We start from the raw sequence: 21,874 nt of genomic DNA, 5'->3' as shown, positions 1-21,874 counted from the left end.
AAAGCATTATAAATTGTTAATAATAATAATAATAATTAATGATTATCTAACTAATAGTAAATGTATTGCTAATGCTACCTTCGACTTTAAATACTCATTATCGGATTTCAAGAGACCAATGAATGACAATTTCTGTCAAAATTTTAAGCTTGACCCAATAAAAATAATTTTGCATTTAAAAAATAGAAGCAAGAAAAATGTGTTTACATCCTCCAAGGTGTAACAACTTAGCAAAAAGCACTTAAAAATGACTGTTTAATAATGAGATGCCTACGAAACCATTATTTATCAAAGTAACAAAAAATCCTGAAAGTACTTGAAATTAAAAAGTATAGAAATATAAAAGAGTCTTCTACATAAATATAGACTCAATGTTTATTCCATTTTATTATAATCATAAATATGTTAATTATCATTAATTATTATTATTATTACTAACAATTTAATAAAAAATATTATTAATTATTGTTAATAGATTAATTAATTATAATATTTTTTATTATCGTTATTAATAATAATAATAATCTATTAAAAAAGTATTTATGATTATAATAAAATTATAATTATAATTATAATTATAATTATAATTCATTTAACAATAATTATATTTTTTAATTAAATGGAGGTTATTTTGAGAATTTAAAATTATGGGGGCGAATTCATACTCTATGGTTTCAATAAAATAAAATTGAGTATAAGGGGTTAAATGAAATTTTACATTTCAAGAAGTTTATAATATTCATGAATAAAATATAAATAATATAGAGCATAGGGGGCTAGATGAAATTTCACAGGCTGACCGTAACTTACATTCAACGTAAGTTAGGCGGACCCTTTTAATATTGAATAACCTTCTCCATTGAACTTGTACAAATAAAGCTTAACAAAGAAGTATCGGGTGACGTGAGTTTTAAAGAGCAGGAAATTAAAAGCCAGCAAGTCAAATGGATATCACAATTGCTCTGCCTGCGGAGTGTATTTCCAATATCATTTCTCTTACAACTCCTCGCGATGCTTGCAGATTATCAGTGGTGTCTCCTATATTCAAATCAGCCGCTGATTCAGATTCCGTGTGGGAGAATTTTCTGCCGTCTGATTACAAGCAGATCATTTCCAACTCTGTCTCTGATTCATCTTTGATCACTTCCCTGTCTAAGAAAGATCTTTATTTTCATCTCTGTCGCAACCCCATCATCATCAACAATGGTACTATGGTAAGTCAAAGTTGACTTAGCTTCTATCTAAACAAATCATATACTATATATTAATGTTTTACCTCAGTTTATTCTGCTATTTGTGTAGAAAATTTTTATTTTGGAGTATTATGAATATTAATATTAACACCAAGAGCTTCATCAGATGTACGTTTAACCAAACAAGATGGTTGACTTCTTGTTCATTGTAATATCCAAAAAACGACATGCTAACTATACCTTGAACTCATCAAATTTTTTACTTGAATTTTCATCTTGTTCCGTACAAACACAATTTTATATTATCTTTGATGTTTTGAGTTCTAAGCTTTTATTAATTAACACCCAGATGCAATCTTAGTAAGCATTGAAATGGAGAAACTTATACACCAAAACTGATTTTATAGAAAAGCTAACACCATGAATACTTTGACAGAGCTTTGCGCTGGAGCCGGAGAGTGGGAAAAAATGTTACATGGTTGGGGCAAAAGGGCTTTCCATAGCATGGGGAGATGAACCTAACCATTGGATATTGACTTCTCTACCGGAGTCTAGGTTTGTTCATATATGTTGGCATTGCACGTTTGCATTTTTTAGTGTACAATCGATTTTGTCACCAGTGTAATTTGCTCATGTGTCAATGCACTGACAGGTTTCCTGAGGTGGCTGAACTCAAGTATGTGTGGTGGTTTGATGTCAAAGCAATGATAGAGACCAAAATTTTGTCACTCAGAACCAACTATGCATCTTACCTTGTTTTTAAGTTCGTAGAGTCAAAGTATGGATTTGAGAGAAGACCAGTAGAGTCTGGGGTCTACATTGAAGGATGCGATAACGGGCTTAGGCGAAGACTGTTGCTAGATCCTTCAAGAAATATGGCTCGATTATCTCAAGACAGGGGAGATGGGTGGATGGAAATTGAGATGGGCGAGTTCTTCAATGAAAATGGAGATGATGGCATGTTGGTGTGTAGTCTATTTGAATTTGATGGCTTCATTACCAAGCACGGCCTCATTATACAAGGGATTGAGCTGAGGCCTAAAAGTGGCTGATAGCTGTATTGAATTATGGTTTTGACAATGCAACATTTAGTCATTTGGTGACGCATGTAAGCTCTTTAGGTGGGTCAATCAACCAAGAACGCGACAAATACTTCTTTTTTTCATTCATGAAGGAATAGCAAAAACAGAGAGGTGGCATAATTTTATTGTTGAATGCACTAGGTTAATGATGATATCCATATTAATTGAGCTTTCATGTATTTTTATTAATGACTTGTAAAATAACCTTGAATCACCTGTCGTTCCTTAGCTAACTTGAATTTTCTTGTTCTTCAAGATAATAATGACTTTGAACAAAGTTAAGCATTGCTATTTCTTTACAACATTTAATTTACAAGACTTGACAGATGGAGCTCCATTTTGTTGCACATCCAACTCGATGCATGAATATTAGACTGAGACAAATGTTTGCGAAAATGAATCGGATGTTCGATTTATTGCCTCAGTGAGTACGTAGTCTTGGGCCAAGCACTCACTCCATCAAGCAAGCCGTGACATGGCACATGGCGGAACTGAATAATGTGACCTGTGAGGAGGATTCAGCAAGTCCCCAAGAATACTATTGGTGTAGAGCTCTCAGGGGTAAGCTCAGAGGACTTTAACAAGACAAACTTGGATCTGTCCTTTGTAAAAGACAATGATCAAGAGCCATTGGAATGGATCCTTTATATTCATAGGATCTTAGCTACAGTTGTGGATGATTTTGTAAGCAAATTACTTTTAAGACCAGAGTTATTATTAAAGAATGATTTTATTCTAAGTCTTCATTTATTTCTGGGAAACAGATACCTACACTCTTAAGATTTGAGAAAATATCCATGTAAACCTCAAGTTTTTAATAAAGGATACACTCTCAAGATTTGAAAAGTAATCATATATACTCCAAGTCTTTAATAAGGGATACTGAGACTCCCTTTAGAATAACATAGTTGTTGGTTCCACATAATTCGTAAAACCTCAATTGTATTGTAAAATTTCTCTGTAAAAAGATTAGTTAAATGGTTTGATGTTAAGAGCCTGAAATCTCGTGATCATGAAATGGCACAACTCTTCGAGTTATATGTCGACAAACATGACACAGTCTTAATAAACTTTGTATACTCATGAAATTGGGATAAAAAGTTGGGCTCCCTAGCATTATTCACATTATTATTAGCAACATAAACAGAACTTTCCACTATAGAAGACGAAATCACTCAAATAAATCACAATAAGTGCTCAGTTGATTACTGTTCTCTAGCAAATGTTACAATTTTTCACTTTGAAAGAAGTTGTAATTAATTGCTATCTTTTAAAGCCACGAGTAATTGTCTGACACTAAGCAAACATTAGGTTCCTGGATCATCGATCAAATTTACCATTAACTTAACAAAAAACTCTGGTGTATTTACCTTTGCTATATATATTTTAAACTCACTCCTTGTCTTGCTACGAGTTGCAAGAAGTAAAATGGTTATAACATTTGTGCCGTCACCAGGGTGCGTTTCCTACATAATTTCTCTTACAACTCCTCGTGATGCCTGCAGATTATCCGTGGGTATGTCTCATCTACAAATCAGTTGCGGATTCAGATTCCGACTGGGAGAATTTTCTGCGGTCTGATTACAAGCATATCATATCCAATTCAGTCTCTGATTCATCTTTCAACACTTCTTTGTCTAAGAAGGATCTTTATTTTCATCTTTGTCGCAACCGCATCATCGTCAATAGTGGATCTATCGTAATTCAAACTTGACAAGGTTTTCTTTTTCTTTTTCCTTTTTTACATGTGCAAATCAAACTTACATGCCAAGCATATGTTATATATTAATTAAGCTATTAATTTTATTGTGCGATTGATCTGCTGGTTAAACTAGAATATGGAACTCTAGTCATTGATCCAAATGAGAAATTGGTGAAATTAAGAATCTTCTCTGTTTCAGCCAAAATTTGGATTGGCTGGTCCATAATTGATTTTGATTCTTAATTTGTGACGGAATTTATTTTTCCCTGACTTAGCGCAAAGTACGCAGCAGAAATTGCTCTGCTTTTGCTCCAGCTACTCAATTTTTTTATGAAATGAGTAAGTTAAAACACAATGGATGATGAACACAATGGATGATGACTTCTTGTCCATAGGAGTATGCGATAAACGAATTGCTATGATAAGGAATCCGTGGCAACTAAGTTGTTATCGAGGTTTGGTAACTATAGCTTTTAAGTTACAGTATTTGTTCTTATAGCTGCAAATCTAAGCTGATTTGATCCTACACTTATATGATGAAAAGTCTATAATATCTTCATTTTCTTTTTGTAAATATTATTATGCAAAGTTGTATTTATTATATACTATTAGTTTTTATCTCATAGTTTTTTTATTTCACAGTAACTATGGTTCAAGAACTACACCACCTCAAATACCAAATAGGGCCTAAAACTTTCTTCTTCTTTGATATAATCTCAATTTTAAAGCTAAAATTAATTGTCATTCTTTGACAGAGCTTTGTGCTGGAGAAAAAAAGCAGGAAGAAATGTTTTACGGTTAGAGCAAGAGATTATTAGCAACTCCATGAAGTCCTTATAAAACCCACCTCTTAGGATACCTCATTAAAAACTTTTAAAATTTTACTTTTTTTTTCAAAAGCACCCACTTTAATTCCACTTATAACCTACACCTTTGTTTCTCGTACAGACTCCTTTCTCTCTCTCTCTCTCTCTCTCTATCTCTTATAAGGTCTCGACTCCCCATTGTCTCTCTTTCTTTGTAGAATATTTTTAAATTTGATATTGACTTTTTGTGTCACCAATTCTATCTTTCATAAGAAAAAACTATATGTGTATTTGTAAAATGGTAAAAGCTCATTTAGTCCCTGAATTTTAAGATTAGTGTCCATTTAGTCCCTGTATTTTTAAAAATACCTCAAAACATCCTTGACGTTAAAGTATTGATACCCCTACCTTTATTTTTCATTTCTTTTAGCTTTCTTTTACAATATTACCCTTTTATAATAATTTTTTGGATATTAATAAAAAGAAAATAATTAAATTACCAATTTAACCTTAAAAAAATATTTTAATTTTTTTTGTAAGCACCGTTTGAGCACTTGGTAGTTTGCACACAATTTTTGACAATTAAAAATTAATTCAATTTTTTATTTTTATTTTTTAGGATTAAATTGGTAATTTAATTATTTTATTTTTATTAGTGTCCAAACAAAAAAATTATTATTGAAGGGTAATATTGTAAAAGTAAGCTAAAAGAAATAAAAAAGTAACAATAAGAGTATCAATACTTTAACGGCAGGGATGTTTCGAGGTATTTTAAAAAATATAGGGACTAAATGGATACTAATCTTAAAATACAGGGACTAAATGGGCTTTTACCCTTTGTAAAATTATGCATGAAAAAATTACTTTGATAGTGATTTACTTTCTGTTGCTTCAACGCGCTTTCTGCTACCATTTTGTTAACTTCGTCGATGATAAATTTCCACTTCTTCACCATCAACAGTTCAAATATTAGGCTCCTTCTTAGCATCATCTACCATCTGCCTATATATGTATGTGTATATATATATATATATATAAGCAAATTAAATTATCTGAAGAAACTAATTAAATATATAATTAATTTAAAAAAGGATATCCTTGATCATATCATATATCATATATATACCGAAGATTGATATCAACTAGTGATTTATTTGTCTTCTTTTTTTTTTCTCTTTACAAGGAAAGATGTGTGGGGTTTGATTGGATCAGTTTATTTTCAAATTATGAAGGGCAAAGCTGTACATGTATAAATATGAGGTTTTATAAAAGTTTTGGAGGGATGCTAAATTGCTAATAGTCCTACCCCTAATTTAATAACCTTCTAAATGTCTATTTGGTATTAAGATATTATAACTTTTAACTTATAACTGTTATGAAAAAAATCTATAATTATAAAATAAAAGTTAATAATATGTAGTAAATATGACTTTTAAAAATAATTTTGATAAAAATAATAAAGATATTATAGATTCTTCATCATACAAGTTGTGGATTAAATCAACTTAATTTTCAAGCAACAACTAATGTTTATCAAACACTTTGGAGATTGCTTTTGGGAGGTTAAAAAGTAATTTTGGAAAACTAAAAACAATTTTAGTGCTAGCTAAATTTTTTTAGAAACCACTTTTAGTAAAAATATCCCATCTTATAGCATATTTTGAAAAGTAGGAAATGAGTAACTTTTCAAAATTTGATTTTGTGAATCAATTTTATACTTTTCATAAATTTTATAAAAGTATAAAATTATCCTCATTAACTAAGAAATCAAATCTTTAACTTTGAAGGACTTTTGTTATTACCAATTCTATTAAGTTAACAAAATGAAAAATAAAATGAAAAATATAAGATATTTATTCTAGTTATCAATTATTATATATATACACTAAAAAAAATTATATATACATGTTTATAAATATGTAAATAAATGTTATTCAATATTATGTCCAATTCAGCTATTTATATTCTTACTGTAGTTTAACAGTAAAATTTACCAAACAAATACAACTGCTTTGAAAAATTACAGTACTTTTAAAAGTAATTTTTATCAAATATTTAATTAATTCTTTTCACAGCTGATTATATCTACAACACAGCTAATAACAATTATTTTAAAAGCTACAATATTATCAAATTATCCCTTGATATTATAGCTTTTAAGCTATAACCATCTTACCTCAACACTAAACAGGACATAAATTGACTTGACTCACATGTATAGCTTAATAAAGAAGTCTTACTCTCAAGGCATTTGTGAGTTGCAAATTAAGGAAGAATGAATAGAGAAAGTAAAGTGGACATTACTGTTTTTGATTAGCTGCCTGCAGAGTGCATTTCCCACATCATTTCTCTCGTAACTCCTCAAGATGCCTGCAGATTATTAGTGGTATGTCCCATTTCCAAATCAGTTGCGGATTCAGATTCCATGTGGGAGAATTTTCTGCCATCTGATTGCAAGCAGATCATTTCTAATTTGGTCCCTGATTCATCTTTGATCACTTCTTTGTCTAGGAAATATCTTTATTTTCATCTTTGTCACAACCCTATCAATCACTTGACTTAGTTTTTTTTTTTTTTGGTTAAGTTTATATCAAATTTATACGCAAAGCATATGTTATAAGATTAATTAAGCAATAAATTTTAGTGCATTATTGATCTGCTGATTAAACTAGAATATGGAACTCTAGTCATTGGTCCAAATTAGAAATTGGTGAAATTAATAATCTTTTTTGTTTCAAGCAAAATTTGGATTGGCTGGTCTATAATTGATTTTGATTCTTAATCTGTGATGGAATTTCTTTTTCCCCTAATTTGGGCATAGTAAGTGCCGATAATTGCTCTACTTTTGCTTCAGCTATTCAATCTTCTTATGAAATGACTAAATTTAAACACCATGGATGACTTGTTGCCCATTCAAATATCTCATAAATGACTTGCACATGACAAGGAATCACCATTTGTGCTGACTAAGGCCCTCTTAGGATTTCCGCAGGATTTGTTATTCTTCTAAGCGAAATTCATTTAGGTAGCGTTTACTTTTTGGATTGGATTGGGAATTCTGGGGAATGGGAATCCTAGGATTGGGAGTGTGGAGTGGGAGTGGGAGTGGGAGTAGGTTGTTTACTTACACTGGAATAGAAGCATAGAATGGAGATCATAATCCAATTTATGTGTTTACTTTGTCTTGGATTGGGAGTAAATAGTTTCAAATTACAATTTTATCCTTATTTAAAGAATTATAGTTTTTAATTACAAAACTAATAAAAAATATATTTAATGAATAATATTTATTTTATTATATTTGTAAATTTATTATAATTATTAATATTCTTAATTATGAACAATAAATTATTAATTGTAATTTTAATATAAAATGAAATGAAATGTTATTTTATTTTATTTAATATAATTATATTAAATTTATTATTATATAAAATAATAATATAATATTATTTAGTACAAAATTAATATTTTCTTAGAATAAAGTATTTATTATTATTATTATTATTATTAAATAAATATAGTACTATTATTTTTAAAATAAATATAATAATATTATATTTATTAATTCTCTATTAATATAATAATATTATTTTAAAATAATTTTAACTTAGAATCAATGTAAATTATTATTTAGTTAAATATAATATTATTATTTAAATAAATATAATATTATTATTCAAATAAATATAATATTATTTATTTTATTTTATTAATTATAAAACATAAAATAAAATAAAAAAGGGTAAAAATGGGAGAGGTGGGAGTGGATTCCCACTCCCACCTCCCCCAATGGGAGTCCCACTCCCACTCCCCACTCCAAAAATGGGTGGGGCCCACGGAGTGGGACTCCCAATCCCTCCTCATTTTAAGTAAGTAAACGCTGGAGTGGAAGGAATCCACACTCCTCACTCCCACTCCAGCAAGTAAACACAACATTAGATGAGTGATGATCAATAGTTAAATCCTAACGGCGTACATTACTAAACAATCATGTGGCACACATTTAAAAATTTAGAAGAGCTGAGATTATGAGAGAATATTTTCTTGTAATTATATAACAAAAGCTATAATTTATGTTGATCTTTGCATTTTATCCTGATACATTTGTAGGTTTCATGAAGTGGTATATATCAGTGCCGAATCAAGACTTTCTCTTGATCTTTGATTCATCTAATCTAAATTCACTTAGATGATTGATTATTACTAGTAAATCATAATGGCATACACTATTACTAATAAACTATTACTACTTAAAAATCGATATTAGGTCCAATGACCCAATTCAGCCAATCAAGCTCATGCATGGGATGTGTTACATGCTTCTTAGAGCTCGTACCAGGCATTACCTAATGGAAACATGCTAGGAAAACATGGAATTTAGTCAGGCTGGCTATTTAGGATATTCAGCGACAGTGTCTATTCTTACAGCCTAAATACAATAAAGTGGTGGCAATAAAATATTAACAACCAATTTTGACAAAGCAAAATCATTTTATTAAAATTAATTAATTTTAACAAATAAAGTATTATTTTAAAGCCCGCCAATTTTGATAAAATTAACAAAATAAATCATTTTTTAAAGCCAACCAAAATTGACATCTTGGGCTTGGCTTGCCCTATAAATATGGGAGTTGAAAGCATGGCGAGATCATGAATTAAGAAAGTATTTTGAGAACTTAGAGTTCTTAAGTTAGTAATTTGAGAGTTTGGGTGTATCAGGGTATTGGGTTGTGAGATAAACTATTGCAATACTTATAACTCCACAAAACTACTAAAATATTTCCTCTCACCTTTTTTCGTGAACGTAGGCTGAAAGTCGAACCAAATATTTATTTAGCAATTTCATTTTAGTGTGTCTATTTCACCCATCAATTCACTAACAATGATATCAAAGTTATTGATTGCAATTATTCAATCAATAATTCTTGTGTTATCAAATACTCTACACAGTATCTCTATACTGAATAATTACGATCAATGGCTCTTATATCGCTGCTAATGAATTAATGAGTGAAGTAGATATACAACTAAAATGAAATTGAAAAATATATACAACACATGAGACAAAAGAATGTTCGTGATTAGGCTTTTAGCCTATGTCCACGAAAGAAGATGGGAGGAAATATTTTACTAGTTGGACAAAGTTACAAGTATTACTATATTTTATCTAACACCCCAATACTCTAGAATTCTCAAATTACTGTTAAGTTCTTAAAGTTCTCAACCTACTCTCTTAATTCATAATCTCTCCATGCTCTCAACTTCCTTATTTATAGGACAAGCCAAGCCCAAATGTCAATTTTGGTTGGCTTTAAAAATAATTTATTTTATTTTATCAAAATTGGTGAGCTTTAAAATAATAATTTATTTGTTCAAATTGTTTTATTTTAATCAAATGATTTGCTTTGTCAAAATTGATTGGCAATATTTTATTACCATCACTTTACTGTGTTTAGGTTGTAAAAATAGACACTACCACTGAATTTCTTGAACAGCTAGCCTGACTAAACTTCACGTTTTCCTCACATGTTTCCATTAGGCAATACCCTGCGCGAACTCTAAGAAGCATGTAACATATTCCATGCCTAAGCCTAATGGGCTGAACATGGTCATTGGGCCTAATATTGATTTTTAAGTAGTAACATTACCCCTTTTGATTATGTGATAATTGTAGTCGTAGGTGAGCATATCGCATAATCAAATTACTTGCCTAAAAAAATAAAAGAAAACATGTTAGTTTAAAGCGAATTATTTTATTAAAATAAATCAATTTTAAAAAATAAGTTATTATTTTAAAGCCCACCAATTTGATAAGACAAAATAAATTATTTTTTAAAACTAACCAAAATTGACATTTTAGGATTGGCTTGCCCTATAAATAAGGATGTTGAGAGCATGAAGAGATCATGAATTAAGTGAGTATTTTGAGAACTTTAAGAGAGTATTTTTAGAACTTTAAGTTCTTAATTTAGTAATTTGAGAGTTTAGGTAAAATACTGCAATACTTATAACTTACACAACTAGTAAAATATTTCCTCCCATCTTCTCCCATCAACATAAGCTAAAAGTCAGATCACGTAAATTCTTTTGTCTCCTGTGTTATATTTATTTCTCAGTTTCATTTTACTCATGTAATTGCTTTACTCACAAATCCACTAACAATTGATATCAAAGCCATTGATCACAATTATTCAGAGTAGAGATACTATTCACACATATAATACTATTCACGTATAAAAAACTATTCACGTATAAAAAACTATTCACAACAGGAGTGGCTGAAGGTGTGAGTGGAGTAACTGTATAGTTTTGTACATGCCTAGGAATGTTCTATCACCGAGGTGATAAAAGTCTGAAGAGTCTAGGTTTAAGTTGGATCACTGCGATCCTACCAGTCTTTCCTTAGAATTTTCTTGTTGTGAAATTTTACACATACAAGCACTTGTGACTACTCAAGCCAAAGTCAAAGTTGCAATAAGAGCTTATTTGAACCATGTCAATGCCGGAATACGCTTTTGAACCTTACTCTTCAAACTACACAAAAGAATAAGGTGGATTGTCGACCAATTAGTCTGAATTTCCATTCAAATCCAACTCTATTACAATCGAGAAGGGCCCCATTCTTGTGACGTGTGGCTCAATATATCTTAATAGTATCTCTAATTCGAATAATTACAATCAATGGCTCTGATATCAATTGTTAGTGAATTGGTGAGTGAAGTTGATACATGACTAAAATGAAATTGAGAAACAAATATAACATATGAGACAAAAGAATTTACGTAGTTTAGCTTTTAGCCTAAGTCAACGCGAGAAGATGAGAGAAAATAATTTACTAGTTATGTAGAGTTTCAAGTTTTGATTATTTTATTTCACAACTCAACACCCCCACGCATCCAAAGTCTCAAATTCTCAAAATACTCTCTTTAAATTCTAAAAAAAACTCTTTTAATTCATCATCTTTCCATGCTTTCAACTCCCCTATTTATAGGCAAGCCAAGCCCAAAATGTCAATTTTGTTGGCTTTAAAACATAATTTATTTTGTTTTATCAAAATTAGTTGCTTTAAAATAATAGTTTATTTGTTAAAATTGATTAAGTTTAATAAAATAATCTCCTTTGTCGAAATTGGTTGGCAATATTTTATTGCCACCTCTTTACTGTATTCGGCTGTAAGAATAGACACTACCTTTGAATGTCCTGTATAACTAACCTGACTAAATTCCACGTTTCCCTTGCATGTTTCCATTAGACAATACCTGGCACGAAATCTAAGAAGCATGTAATGTATCCCATGCTTGAGCCTGACGGGCTGATCAATTGGGTCATTGGGCTTAACATTGATTTTTAGGTTGTAACATCACCCCCTATGAATATGTGAGATGTGTATTCATAGGCGAGCATTAAGAGTCCAAATTAAGCTGTTTGCAAACCAATTACTCAGAATTTCCATTCAAGCCCAGCTTTATTTCAGTTGGGAAGAAGCCCATTAGTGTGACACGTGGTTAGTAAAATTTCCGCCCCAAACACAGGCATGTGGCAAAATGTTTAAATACTCAAGAGAATTCAAATTATGAGAGGATACATTCTAATAATTTTACAAACAAAAGCTATCATTTATGTTGATCTATGCACATTATCCTAATGCATTTATATGTTTCCTGAAGTGGCAGAACTCAAGCTTGTGTGGTGTTTGAAATCAAAGGAACTATAGAGACAAAAATTTTGTCCTTGAAAACTATTTATGAAGCTTACCTTGTGTTCAAGTTTGTCGATCTCAGATGTGGGTTTGAAACAAGACCTGTAGAGTTTGGTGCCTAATTTGATGAAAACGATAATGGGGAAAGATAGACTGGTGCTAGATCCTCCGAAAGATATGCCTCAACTATCTCAAGACAGGGGAGATGGGTGGATGAGTTCTTTAATGAAAATGAAGATGATGTAATTGTCGTTTTTAGTGTCTTTGACTTTGATGGCTACAGGTCTAAGCATGGTATAATCATCGAACGAATTGAGTTTAGGCCTAAAAATGGCGGATAAATGCCATTACAACGATATGTTTTTGTTATACACTGGCAATGTTTATATATTCAGCTCTTTACTGTTTAAGTTGGCATAGGCCGCATATATAGCAGATTGTTTATAAGACCAACGTTTTATGTTGGCCTTTCTGTATTGACGATATTGCTTCACGTCTTTATTTATTTTTTTGGAAATCATTTCTTTATTGGAGCTGTATTTTTGCATGACTAAAACAAGAGTGTGTAATTATTCATTACTTCTCTCATTTTTGTAAATATGTCACATAGGCTTCTTGATCAGTTTTCCGTATTATGGGATCCTGACGTTGTGATTTAGGAATCCAATTCAAGATATTTTTAATATCCAATAATCTCTTTGATATGAATATCCAAAATCCTATAGTAAAAATATGATTTGTTCTGAAAAAATATTAGGTTTAAGTAGCTCCACCTAAAAAATGTGTAAGGACCAAAAAGATCATTTTAGGTGAACCTTGTCAAGGAAAAGATTTTTATTGAAAAAAGAAGTAGACACAATTAGAGGGAACATAATTAACTTTATTTCTTACACACATTCAACTGAAACAAAAATGCAAAATGCAAATTATAATAAAGAAAGATAGGTGTGCCCGTGACGTGAATTCGTAGTTAGGAGAAAAACCATTAACTCTTTTAGATGAAACGCTCTAAATCTCCTATGGCGCATCCTGCCACCAAGTAACAACAGAACAATCAAGACCAAATTAAAGGGGATAAAAAATTAATTGGAGAAGAATAGACACTGATGTCTTTTTAATACTTCAAAGAAAAAGGGCTGAGCTGACTATGATTTAAAATTTTTTAATCCATTTACATTTTTGAGAAGCTGGGGTGACCTTAGTAACACATTCATTTGTGTAGATGTACATATATAATTTTCTGGGTAAATTTTAGATTATCTCTAATAAATTGACTATCTTTAAATTTTTCTTCTTATTTTTGAAAACCTCAAATTATTTTATTTTTGTTCAAAAATTAAGGGAAAATTTGGGATTAGTTGATGAATTTTTTTTGTCTTCCTAACAAAAATAGGAGATAAATTGAGATTTTTAAAAATAAAGCAAATGATTTAATGATAGTTAATTGACGAGGAATAATCCGAATTAACCCAATTTTCCAAATTACCCCACATTATAGCTCCAATTGTAAATGGACATCACATCACTGTTGTTGAAACTTCAAACCGTGTGATTTTGGAATCTTTTATCCGCTACTTCTAATTAATTTAATAACCTTCTATATTGACTTGACTTACAAATATAGGTTGTCAAAGAAGTCTTGCTTACTCTATAAGGGGTTGTGAGTTGCAAATTAAAGAAGAATGATAGAGAAAGTAAAATGGACATCGCTGTTGCTGATCAGCTGCCTGCAGAGTGCATTTCGCGCATCATTTCTCTCACAACTCCTCGCGATGCTTGCATATCATCAACGGTATGTCCCATCTTCAAATCAGCTGCGGATTCAGATTCCGTGTGGGAGAAGTTTCTGCCGTCCGATTACGAGCAGATCATTTCCAATTTGGTCTCCGATTCATCTTTGATTACTTCTTTGTCTAAGAAGGATCTTTATTTTCATCTTTGTCACAATCCTATCATCATCAACAATGGTGCTATGGTATGTCAAACTCGACTCATCTAGCTTTGCAGCATATAGAGGACTTTTCTTTATAGTCAATAATCTGCCCCGCTTTAGGAATTCATAAAGGAAGGGTGACTCAATCTTTGTGTTGCTTGCTGTATGTGTAAGCTACCTAATGAAACTATGTCATATAAACAGGAAGTTTGGACTTTATATTTAATTTAAAATTTTTAACACAAATTCATAGTTATTAATTTGATGTAATCTAATTGTAATATCTAAGTTGTATGAGATCCATAATTCAAAATTTATGTTAAAGTTTTAAGTTGAAATATATTTGCACATATGTATTTTCAATTTATTGGCTGATTCTGTATATGCACTCTTGATGTACAATATATATGTGTGTGAGTGTAGCTAATATTAAAACAGGAACTTTATCAAAATGTCAAAGCAAACATGGTGACTGCCTAATCCTACTTTGTTTTATAGTTACCCTGAGTGATCAGATAGCCGACTTGAAGTTTGTTATAGTTCCTAATAATTAATAACCCCAATTATAAAGTATTTTCAAAATGTTCAATATTTGAGTGCTTCTTGTAATGTTTGTCACATCCAATTGTATTCTTAACCGAAGATTTTCTAGCCAACATTGTCATTATCCTCCAATAGAGCTTTTCACCGGAGAAAGAGAGTGGCAAAAGATGTTACATGGCTGCGGCAAGAGCGCTTTGTATAGCTTGGGGGATACACTAAAGTATTGGAAATGGACTTCTTTACCAGAGTCAAAGTAATGCGTTTCATCAGCAATTTCGTGACTACAAGTTCCTTAAATTATAAAATCTGTTTAGTCTAGATAAAATATTTAATTTGGGTGTTTAAATCTTGTTCACATGAGTAGAGAGTGCTTCAAATTAGGAATGGCAATGGGGTGGGGTGGGGGTGGGGAGGCCTACCCCATTCCCTAGTAAATTTAGTGAGGCTGGGGATGGGGAATTCCCGTGTAGAGAATGATTTTTCCATCCCCATCCCATTTTTCATTTACTTATTTTATAGTAGGTATAAATATATAATTTAAGTAAATTTAAAATTTAAAATTTAAAATAAAATCATCACCATATTATAAAATATTTAAATTATTTAAAAAAATCTAAAAGTTTAAAACAATATCTTAAAATGATATCAAAATTAAAAAAAATGTTTGAAGAGAGCAGCACTATAAAAAAGAAAGGGAAATTATCAGTCATATACCCTTAAATGACACCAGTATCAAACGTGCTACAACATTTTTCGCTTATATCACTTGTATACCCTAAGTTGACAAAAGAGTTATGGTGTCCACCTTTTCGTTTACTACCGTTAAGAACTTAACAGAATTTGAGCAAAATGATTATTTTACCCTTTCAACTCAAAATGAGATAAAAATAAATAAATTTTCCTTGAAAATTAATGTAAATTTTCAATACACAATTTTTTTAATTTTATTATTAACAATAAATTTTTTTATTAAAAAAATATGAATTATTAATGGTACATATTATTAACAATTATCCATAAAAAATATCCATCTTATATCATAAAAAATTATTAACAACATATTATTTACAATTATATATATTATATCATAAAAAATTCAAGTTGGAGCTTGGAGGAGTAGATCTTCAATAATTTAGGTTAAATTTTGGAAGAGTAGATTTGGTTGTAAAGTAGCTTTTTTTTAGTAATTATTAACAATTATCCGATAAATAGGATGACATGCCATTTTTATCAAAATATATCATATGACATGTCGTTTTTTACTAGGTAAATGGGATGACATGTCGTTTTCTTTAAAAAAGACTAGATTACCCTTGTGATGTCAGCGCTCGCAAATAGCAGTTAACGGATTGGTGGACGACAAAAGTGTTTTATCAACTTAGGGTATACGAGTGATACACTTGAAAAGTGTTGTAGCACGTTTGATGCTGGTGTCATTTAAGGGTATATGACTGATAATTTCCCAAAAAGAAAAGAAAACATAGCAATGTTTTAAAGTCGAAAAAAAATTATATTGTAGAGTTTTCTTTTAGTTATATCTTGTTTATATTACATAAAAATAAAAAGAAAATTATTAATTGACATAAAAATAAAAATAAAATTATTAATTGACATTAAATTTGTAAAACAAAAATTATTAAATAAGAATTAAAAAAATATTTATATATAATGAGGATTGGGGGTGGGGTGGGGAGTAAAAAATCAAACTCCACTCTGTTAAAAATTTAGGGATTATTTTTCTCTCATTCCCCATCTTATTCCCCAAAAATTATTAAAAACTTTTCTCATTTGGAGTGGGGCTCCATGAGTCCTCAAACCCGTGGAGGATTTTGTCATCCATACCTTTAATTTCCAGTATGCCTTCAATTGCTTAATACACGTGCAATACGTTAATCGGCAGGTTTCTCGAGGTGGTTAAACTCAACTTTGTGTGTTGGTTTGATGTCAAAGCCAGGATAGGAACTCCATGCACTTACCTTGTGTTCAAGTTTATCGATACTAGATATGGGTTTGAAACAAGACCCGTGGATTTTGGTGTCTACTTTCACGGAAGTGATAATGGGGAAGGGCGTGAAGTGGTGCTAGATCCTCCGGCGAATGTGCCTAAACTATCTGAAGATAGAGGAAATGGATGGATGGATATTGAGATGGGGTGAATTCTTTAATGAAACTGGAGAAGATTGAACGGTTGTTTGTAGTGCGTTCGGTTGTGATCGCTCCAAGTCCGGTATCATTATCCAGGGAGTTGAGCTCAGGCCTAAAAGTCGTAGATAAATGCAACTTTTTACTTCTTTCAGTCAAAATTATGTTGTGAAACACGTGCCGATTTTAGATGTCTTCGAGCTCTTTAGGTGCGCATACCATACTATTTTATTAGGCCAAAGTGTTTTTGACGATATTGCTCTAAAGTCATAACTTTTTCTTGGAAATCATTTCTAAATTACAAATCTTAATTTGGAGCAGTATTTTGGCATAACTAAAATAAGGGCGCATACGGCATTCTTAGTTATTATCTCTTTGTAAATATGTCACATAGATGTTTCGATCAGTTTTGAAGGCCGTTGGATTTTGACACTACCGAGGTGTTTTTGTATTTTCATGTTTACAATTAAGAAGGTACCTTATGTGAAAACAAACAGTCAACACCTCTCTTACAAAAGAGTTTGGTTACAATGTTATCTCTGGGATATTTAGATAGTAATATCCTTTCATGCATGAATTTCGTGCAAATGACAGCATGCCAACACCATTCTGAGAATTCAGCTTCTTGGAACTCGAAACTTTTCCAAAGAAAATCATATGGCTAAATTTCTTTTATTCTTTTTATCTTTTTTTTTTTTAATTCTGATGGTGCCTAGGTAGGTTATAGCATGGTACCTGACCTGAACAGAAATAAGATCTTTTAATTTAACGTTACTAAGAAATCCTCATAATCACAAATCCAGTTTAGTGTCTATAATTGTAAGTTGATTTAGGAGTATTTTAATAATTAAAAATTATTTCTAAAAGTGGATTTAGTGAGTATTTTTATAGATTCAAATAGCCTGGCCCAATCTTTAATTAAAAAGAAGATGTAAAGAGTAAATTAATAGATTTAAATAGCCTCACTCTTTAGGTATAAAATTATATCAGACATATTATTAAATTATAATATTGGACATATTATTTCTCTTGGGGACAATACTTCACATTGACTAAGATTAAATCTTAGGTTAAGGCTCGAATAATCCTCAACTCTTGAACTAACTTTTGAGTAAAAAGAGTAAAAGTGGGGTCCATGAGTTTTTATATAGTATCAGAACCAGATTCCCATGCACTTAACCACGTGATGAGGACAAAGCAAAAACACTAGCATGCACGTAATGGAGTGTGTTAGAGGTAATATTCCGCCTAGCTGGGAATGAATCTTGAGTTATATATATATAATCAATCTCGACAAAGCCAATGAAATTTTATTAAAAGATAAAAGATAAAATTACATTTTCATAAGGAAGGCATAATGAACCTTATTCCTTTATCAAAATAAAAACAAGAAAAGCATGCCAGCCAATTATGACTGAACATAAATTGTAAATAGTAACTGGCTAGTCGAATATGATCAAGGGCGGAGTCAACATATTGATTGACTGGATGCTTATTCAATGACAATATAAAAAAATTCAAATAATAAAAAATATATAAATTTGAAAGATTTTTCATACTTCAAAATATGTTTACAATTGTCCTTTTCGAGTTTTCATACATTGATAATGTTGCGTTACAACTTCCTTATCAATATTATTAAATAAGTCTTTTTCTATGTAAACAACTAAACTATCATTCATCCATTACTTTCTCATTTGGCTTCGTAACCGATTCTTCAGAATGTTCATAGCTGAAAATGCTCTCTCCACACTAATATTAATATTAATATTTAAAAATTTAATTAATATTGATGTTTTTAGGCTTGATTCTAGTTTGCAAGCCCATCTCTTTTGATTTGTTTTAAAAATTTGGAGTGTGAGAATTCAAGTGTAAATATGTATTAGGGACTTGAATATTCCCACTGGTCCCAAGGGAAATCCACCCCTAAATATGATACAACTTTGACCAAACTAGTAAATCCATTAACTACCACTTCTCCTTAATGATCCAATTTATAATTTTAATTACAAACTGGGCATTGGTTCTTGGGGTAGTAATATGGATCATAATGTTATAAGTGAATATGAAATAGTTCACTCAAAGCAAGGATAAATGGATGAAAGTACTACTGATTTTATTCACAATGAGGTTGCCTTTTATAGGCGTTACATGAACAAACTTAACGAAATAATAGCAGCCATTATTCAGCAAATATTGCAGCCACTTTCCAGTAACTCTAGCCTAAAGACTAGGTAAATACAATCTTGCAAATAACATTACCAACAAACTTCCTAAAGACTAGGACCATAAAAGCAACTTATTGACACAAGGAAATTCCAGCAATCCCTCCCTTAAACTAAATGTTATTAACATTCAGTTTAAACATTCTGCAGAATCTTCCTCAAATTGTAATTTACAAACTCTAAGTGACTTTCTCAGCTTCAAAAAACTAGCTAATTTGAGGGGTTTAGTAAAGATGTCAACCACTTGGTCTTCACTCCTGCAATAAACAAGATCAATGACTTCATTTTTTGTCAAGTCTCGCAAGAAATGGTATCTCACATCTATGTGCTTGCATCTTCTATGTAGAACCGGATTCTTTGAAAGTTTAATTGTTGAACTATTATCACAGAAGATTTGTGTTGACTTTGGTTGCTTAAACTGAAGTTCATGAAGAATATTTCTCAGCCAAAGTGCTTGACATGCACAAGAAGCTGCTGCAACAAACTCAGCCTCAGTTGTTGACAAAGTAACTATTGGTTGCTTCTTAGATGACCATGAAATAGCTGCTGAACCAAACATAAATACATATCCAGATGTGCTTCTTCTGTCATCCAAATATCCAACATAATCACTGTCTGCAAAGCCATACAAATATGATTTTTTACCTTTTTTGTAGAACAACCCAAATTCAGCAGTACCACGCAAGTATCGAAGAATTCTCTTTGCAGCTAAAAGATGATCCTCTCTTGGACGCTCCATATATCTGCTGATGGAACTAACTGCATGCATTATATCAGGTCAAGTTATCGTTAAGTACATCAAGCTTCCAACAATCTGTTTGTAAAGGGTACTATCAACTATTCTTCCTGCAGGATCCTTAACAAGCTTCAATCCTTTTTCAATTGGAGTAGTGACAGAGTTGCAGTTCTTCATTTGAAATCTTTCTAAGATCTCTTCCACATATTTCTTTTGACAAATAAAATTTCCAGCATCAGATTGTATGACTTCGAAGCCAAGAAAATAATGCAGCAAACCAAGATCAGTCATATCAAATTCAAGCATAATGGATTCCTTGAATTTCTCAAACATTACTCTGTCATTTCCCGTGTAAATCAAATCATCTACATATAAGCATACCATAAGCATTTTCCCATCATCTCCAATTTTTGTGTACAAAGTATGCTCATATGGCCATTTTCGAAAACCTTCCTTCAAGAAATAAGCGTCTATATGACTATACCAAGCTCGGGGTGCTTGTTTTAGTCCATATAGAGCTTTTTTCAATTTATAGACTTTATGCTCACTACCTAATTTCACATATCCAGGAGGTTGTTCGATAAATACCTTTTCTTGTAGCTCCCCATGCAAGAATGCTAATTTCACGTCTAGTTGAAAAACATGCCATGAATTTTGTGCTGCAAGAGCAATAATCAATCTGATCGTTTCAAGTCTTGCAACGGGAGCAAATACTTATTTATAATCCACGCCGAACTCTTGCTTGTAGCCTTTGGCGACTAGGCGTGCCTTGTATTTATCAATTTCACCATTTTCCTTCAATTTTGTCTTGTAAACCCACTTGACTCCTATTGTCCTCTGCCCCATTGGAAGTTCAGTCAACTCCCAAGTATTATTTTTTTCAATGGATGCAATTTCTTCGTCCATGGCTTTTAGCCATTTTTGTTTTTTGACAGCTTCTTTAAAAGTTGTAGGATCACATTCTGAAAACAAGGCAAAGTGTATGAGTGGATTCTCAAGAGTGATAAATCATGTTACCTCATAATCTGACATCCATGCAGGCCTTCTTCTATCACGTTGAGAACGTGAATCTGTAGCTTCAACTTGTTCATCAAGTTCATTTGTTGCTGGTGGAGTTTCTGCTGAGACTCTATTTTGCGGCAGGTCAGGAGCAGAGACTGTTGAAGGCTGAAGTTGATGTGAATTTTCTTCAATTTCACCATCGAAATCTGCTGGAATTTGCTGCCCAACAGAACTGTATCTCCACATCCATGTCTTCTCTTCATCAAAAATGACATCACGACTAATGACAATTTTCTTGATGATGGGATCATATAATTTGTAGGACTTTGAATGATCACTAACACCAAGAAAAATGCACTTTACACCTTTGTCATTTAATTTTCTTCTTTTCTCATCTGGTATGTGGACATATGCTATACATCCAAATACCCGAAAGTGATCTACTGCCGGCTTACATCCACTCCATGCTTCTTCAGGAGTTATATTTTGAACAGCTATTGTGGGGCTTCTGTTCAAAATATAAACACTCCAAACAACTGCTTCAGGCCAAAAACTTTTAGAAAGACCACTCCTCTGCAGAAGGCTTCGTACCATATTAAGAATTGTACGATTTTTCCTCTCGCATACACCATTTTGCTGATGTGTGTAGGCTGCTGTCAATTGTCTTCTAATTCTATGATTTTCACAGAAGCTTCAAAATTCTTGAGAGTTGAACTCTCCACCACGATCAGTACGCAGTATTTTAATTTGGCTGTCAGCTTCTCTTTCAACTAGTGCTTTAAACATTTGAAAGGTTGTGAAAGCTTCT

At 31.5% G+C, this 21,874-nt stretch overlaps 5 protein-coding genes across 5 annotated transcripts in view; 4 read left to right on the top strand and 1 right to left on the bottom strand.

The window, feature by feature from the left end:
- The window catches only part of LOC102616562 (putative F-box protein PP2-B12), a 99,575-nt gene that overhangs the window by 67,113 nt on the left and 10,588 nt on the right, over window positions 1-21,874 (top strand). The gene's annotated exons all lie outside the window — the stretch shown is intronic.
- Window positions 851-2,552, top strand: LOC102615993 (putative F-box protein PP2-B12). The gene is made up of 3 exons (XM_006493651.4): window positions 851-1,214; window positions 1,630-1,748; window positions 1,846-2,552. Exons 1-3 carry the CDS (start codon window positions 945-947, stop codon window positions 2,243-2,245), a joined length of 789 nt encoding a protein of 262 aa, XP_006493714.2. The 5' UTR covers window positions 851-944; the 3' UTR covers window positions 2,246-2,552.
- On the top strand, window positions 6,905-12,607 carry LOC127899904 (uncharacterized). The gene is made up of 2 exons (XM_052434052.1): window positions 6,905-7,345; window positions 12,454-12,607. Exons 1-2 carry the CDS (start codon window positions 7,209-7,211, stop codon window positions 12,605-12,607), a joined length of 291 nt encoding a protein of 96 aa, XP_052290012.1. The 5' UTR covers window positions 6,905-7,208.
- LOC127899903 (F-box protein PP2-B10-like) lies at window positions 14,185-17,117 on the top strand. Its single transcript, XM_052434051.1, has 3 exons — window positions 14,185-14,460; window positions 14,934-14,947; window positions 16,862-17,117. Exons 1-3 carry the CDS (start codon window positions 14,185-14,187, stop codon window positions 17,115-17,117), a joined length of 546 nt encoding a protein of 181 aa, XP_052290011.1.
- LOC127899902 (secreted RxLR effector protein 161-like) lies at window positions 19,459-20,097 on the bottom strand. Its single transcript, XM_052434050.1, has one exon. The coding sequence runs from the start codon at window positions 20,095-20,097 to the stop codon at window positions 19,459-19,461; it is 639 nt and encodes a 212-aa protein (XP_052290010.1).

Source organism: Citrus sinensis, chromosome 9 (assembly GCF_022201045.2).
Source record: "Citrus sinensis cultivar Valencia sweet orange chromosome 9, DVS_A1.0, whole genome shotgun sequence".
NCBI classification, from domain to species: domain Eukaryota; kingdom Viridiplantae; phylum Streptophyta; class Magnoliopsida; order Sapindales; family Rutaceae; genus Citrus; species Citrus sinensis.
Note: the sequence above shows the minus strand (reverse complement) of the source record. Positions and strands in the feature narration are given on the sequence as shown.

Coding starts and splice junctions, on each gene's coding strand:
- LOC102615993 (XM_006493651.4), top strand. CDS start 945: ATGGATATCACAATTGCTCTGCCTGCGGAGTGTATTTCCAATATCATT. Junction 1,215..1,629: donor TCATCAACAATGGTACTATG/GTAAGTCAAAGT, acceptor ATACTTTGACAG/AGCTTTGCGCTGGAGCCGGA. Junction 1,749..1,845: donor ACTTCTCTACCGGAGTCTAG/GTTTGTTCATAT, acceptor ATGCACTGACAG/GTTTCCTGAGGTGGCTGAAC.
- LOC127899904 (XM_052434052.1), top strand. CDS start 7,209: ATGTGGGAGAATTTTCTGCCATCTGATTGCAAGCAGATCATTTCTAAT. Junction 7,346..12,453: donor CCTATCAATCACTTGACTTA/GTTTTTTTTTTT, acceptor TGTTTCCTGAAG/TGGCAGAACTCAAGCTTGTG.
- LOC127899903 (XM_052434051.1), top strand. CDS start 14,185: ATGGACATCGCTGTTGCTGATCAGCTGCCTGCAGAGTGCATTTCGCGC.
- LOC127899902 (XM_052434050.1), bottom strand. CDS start 20,097: ATGCATGCAGTTAGTTCCATCAGCAGATATATGGAGCGTCCAAGAGAG.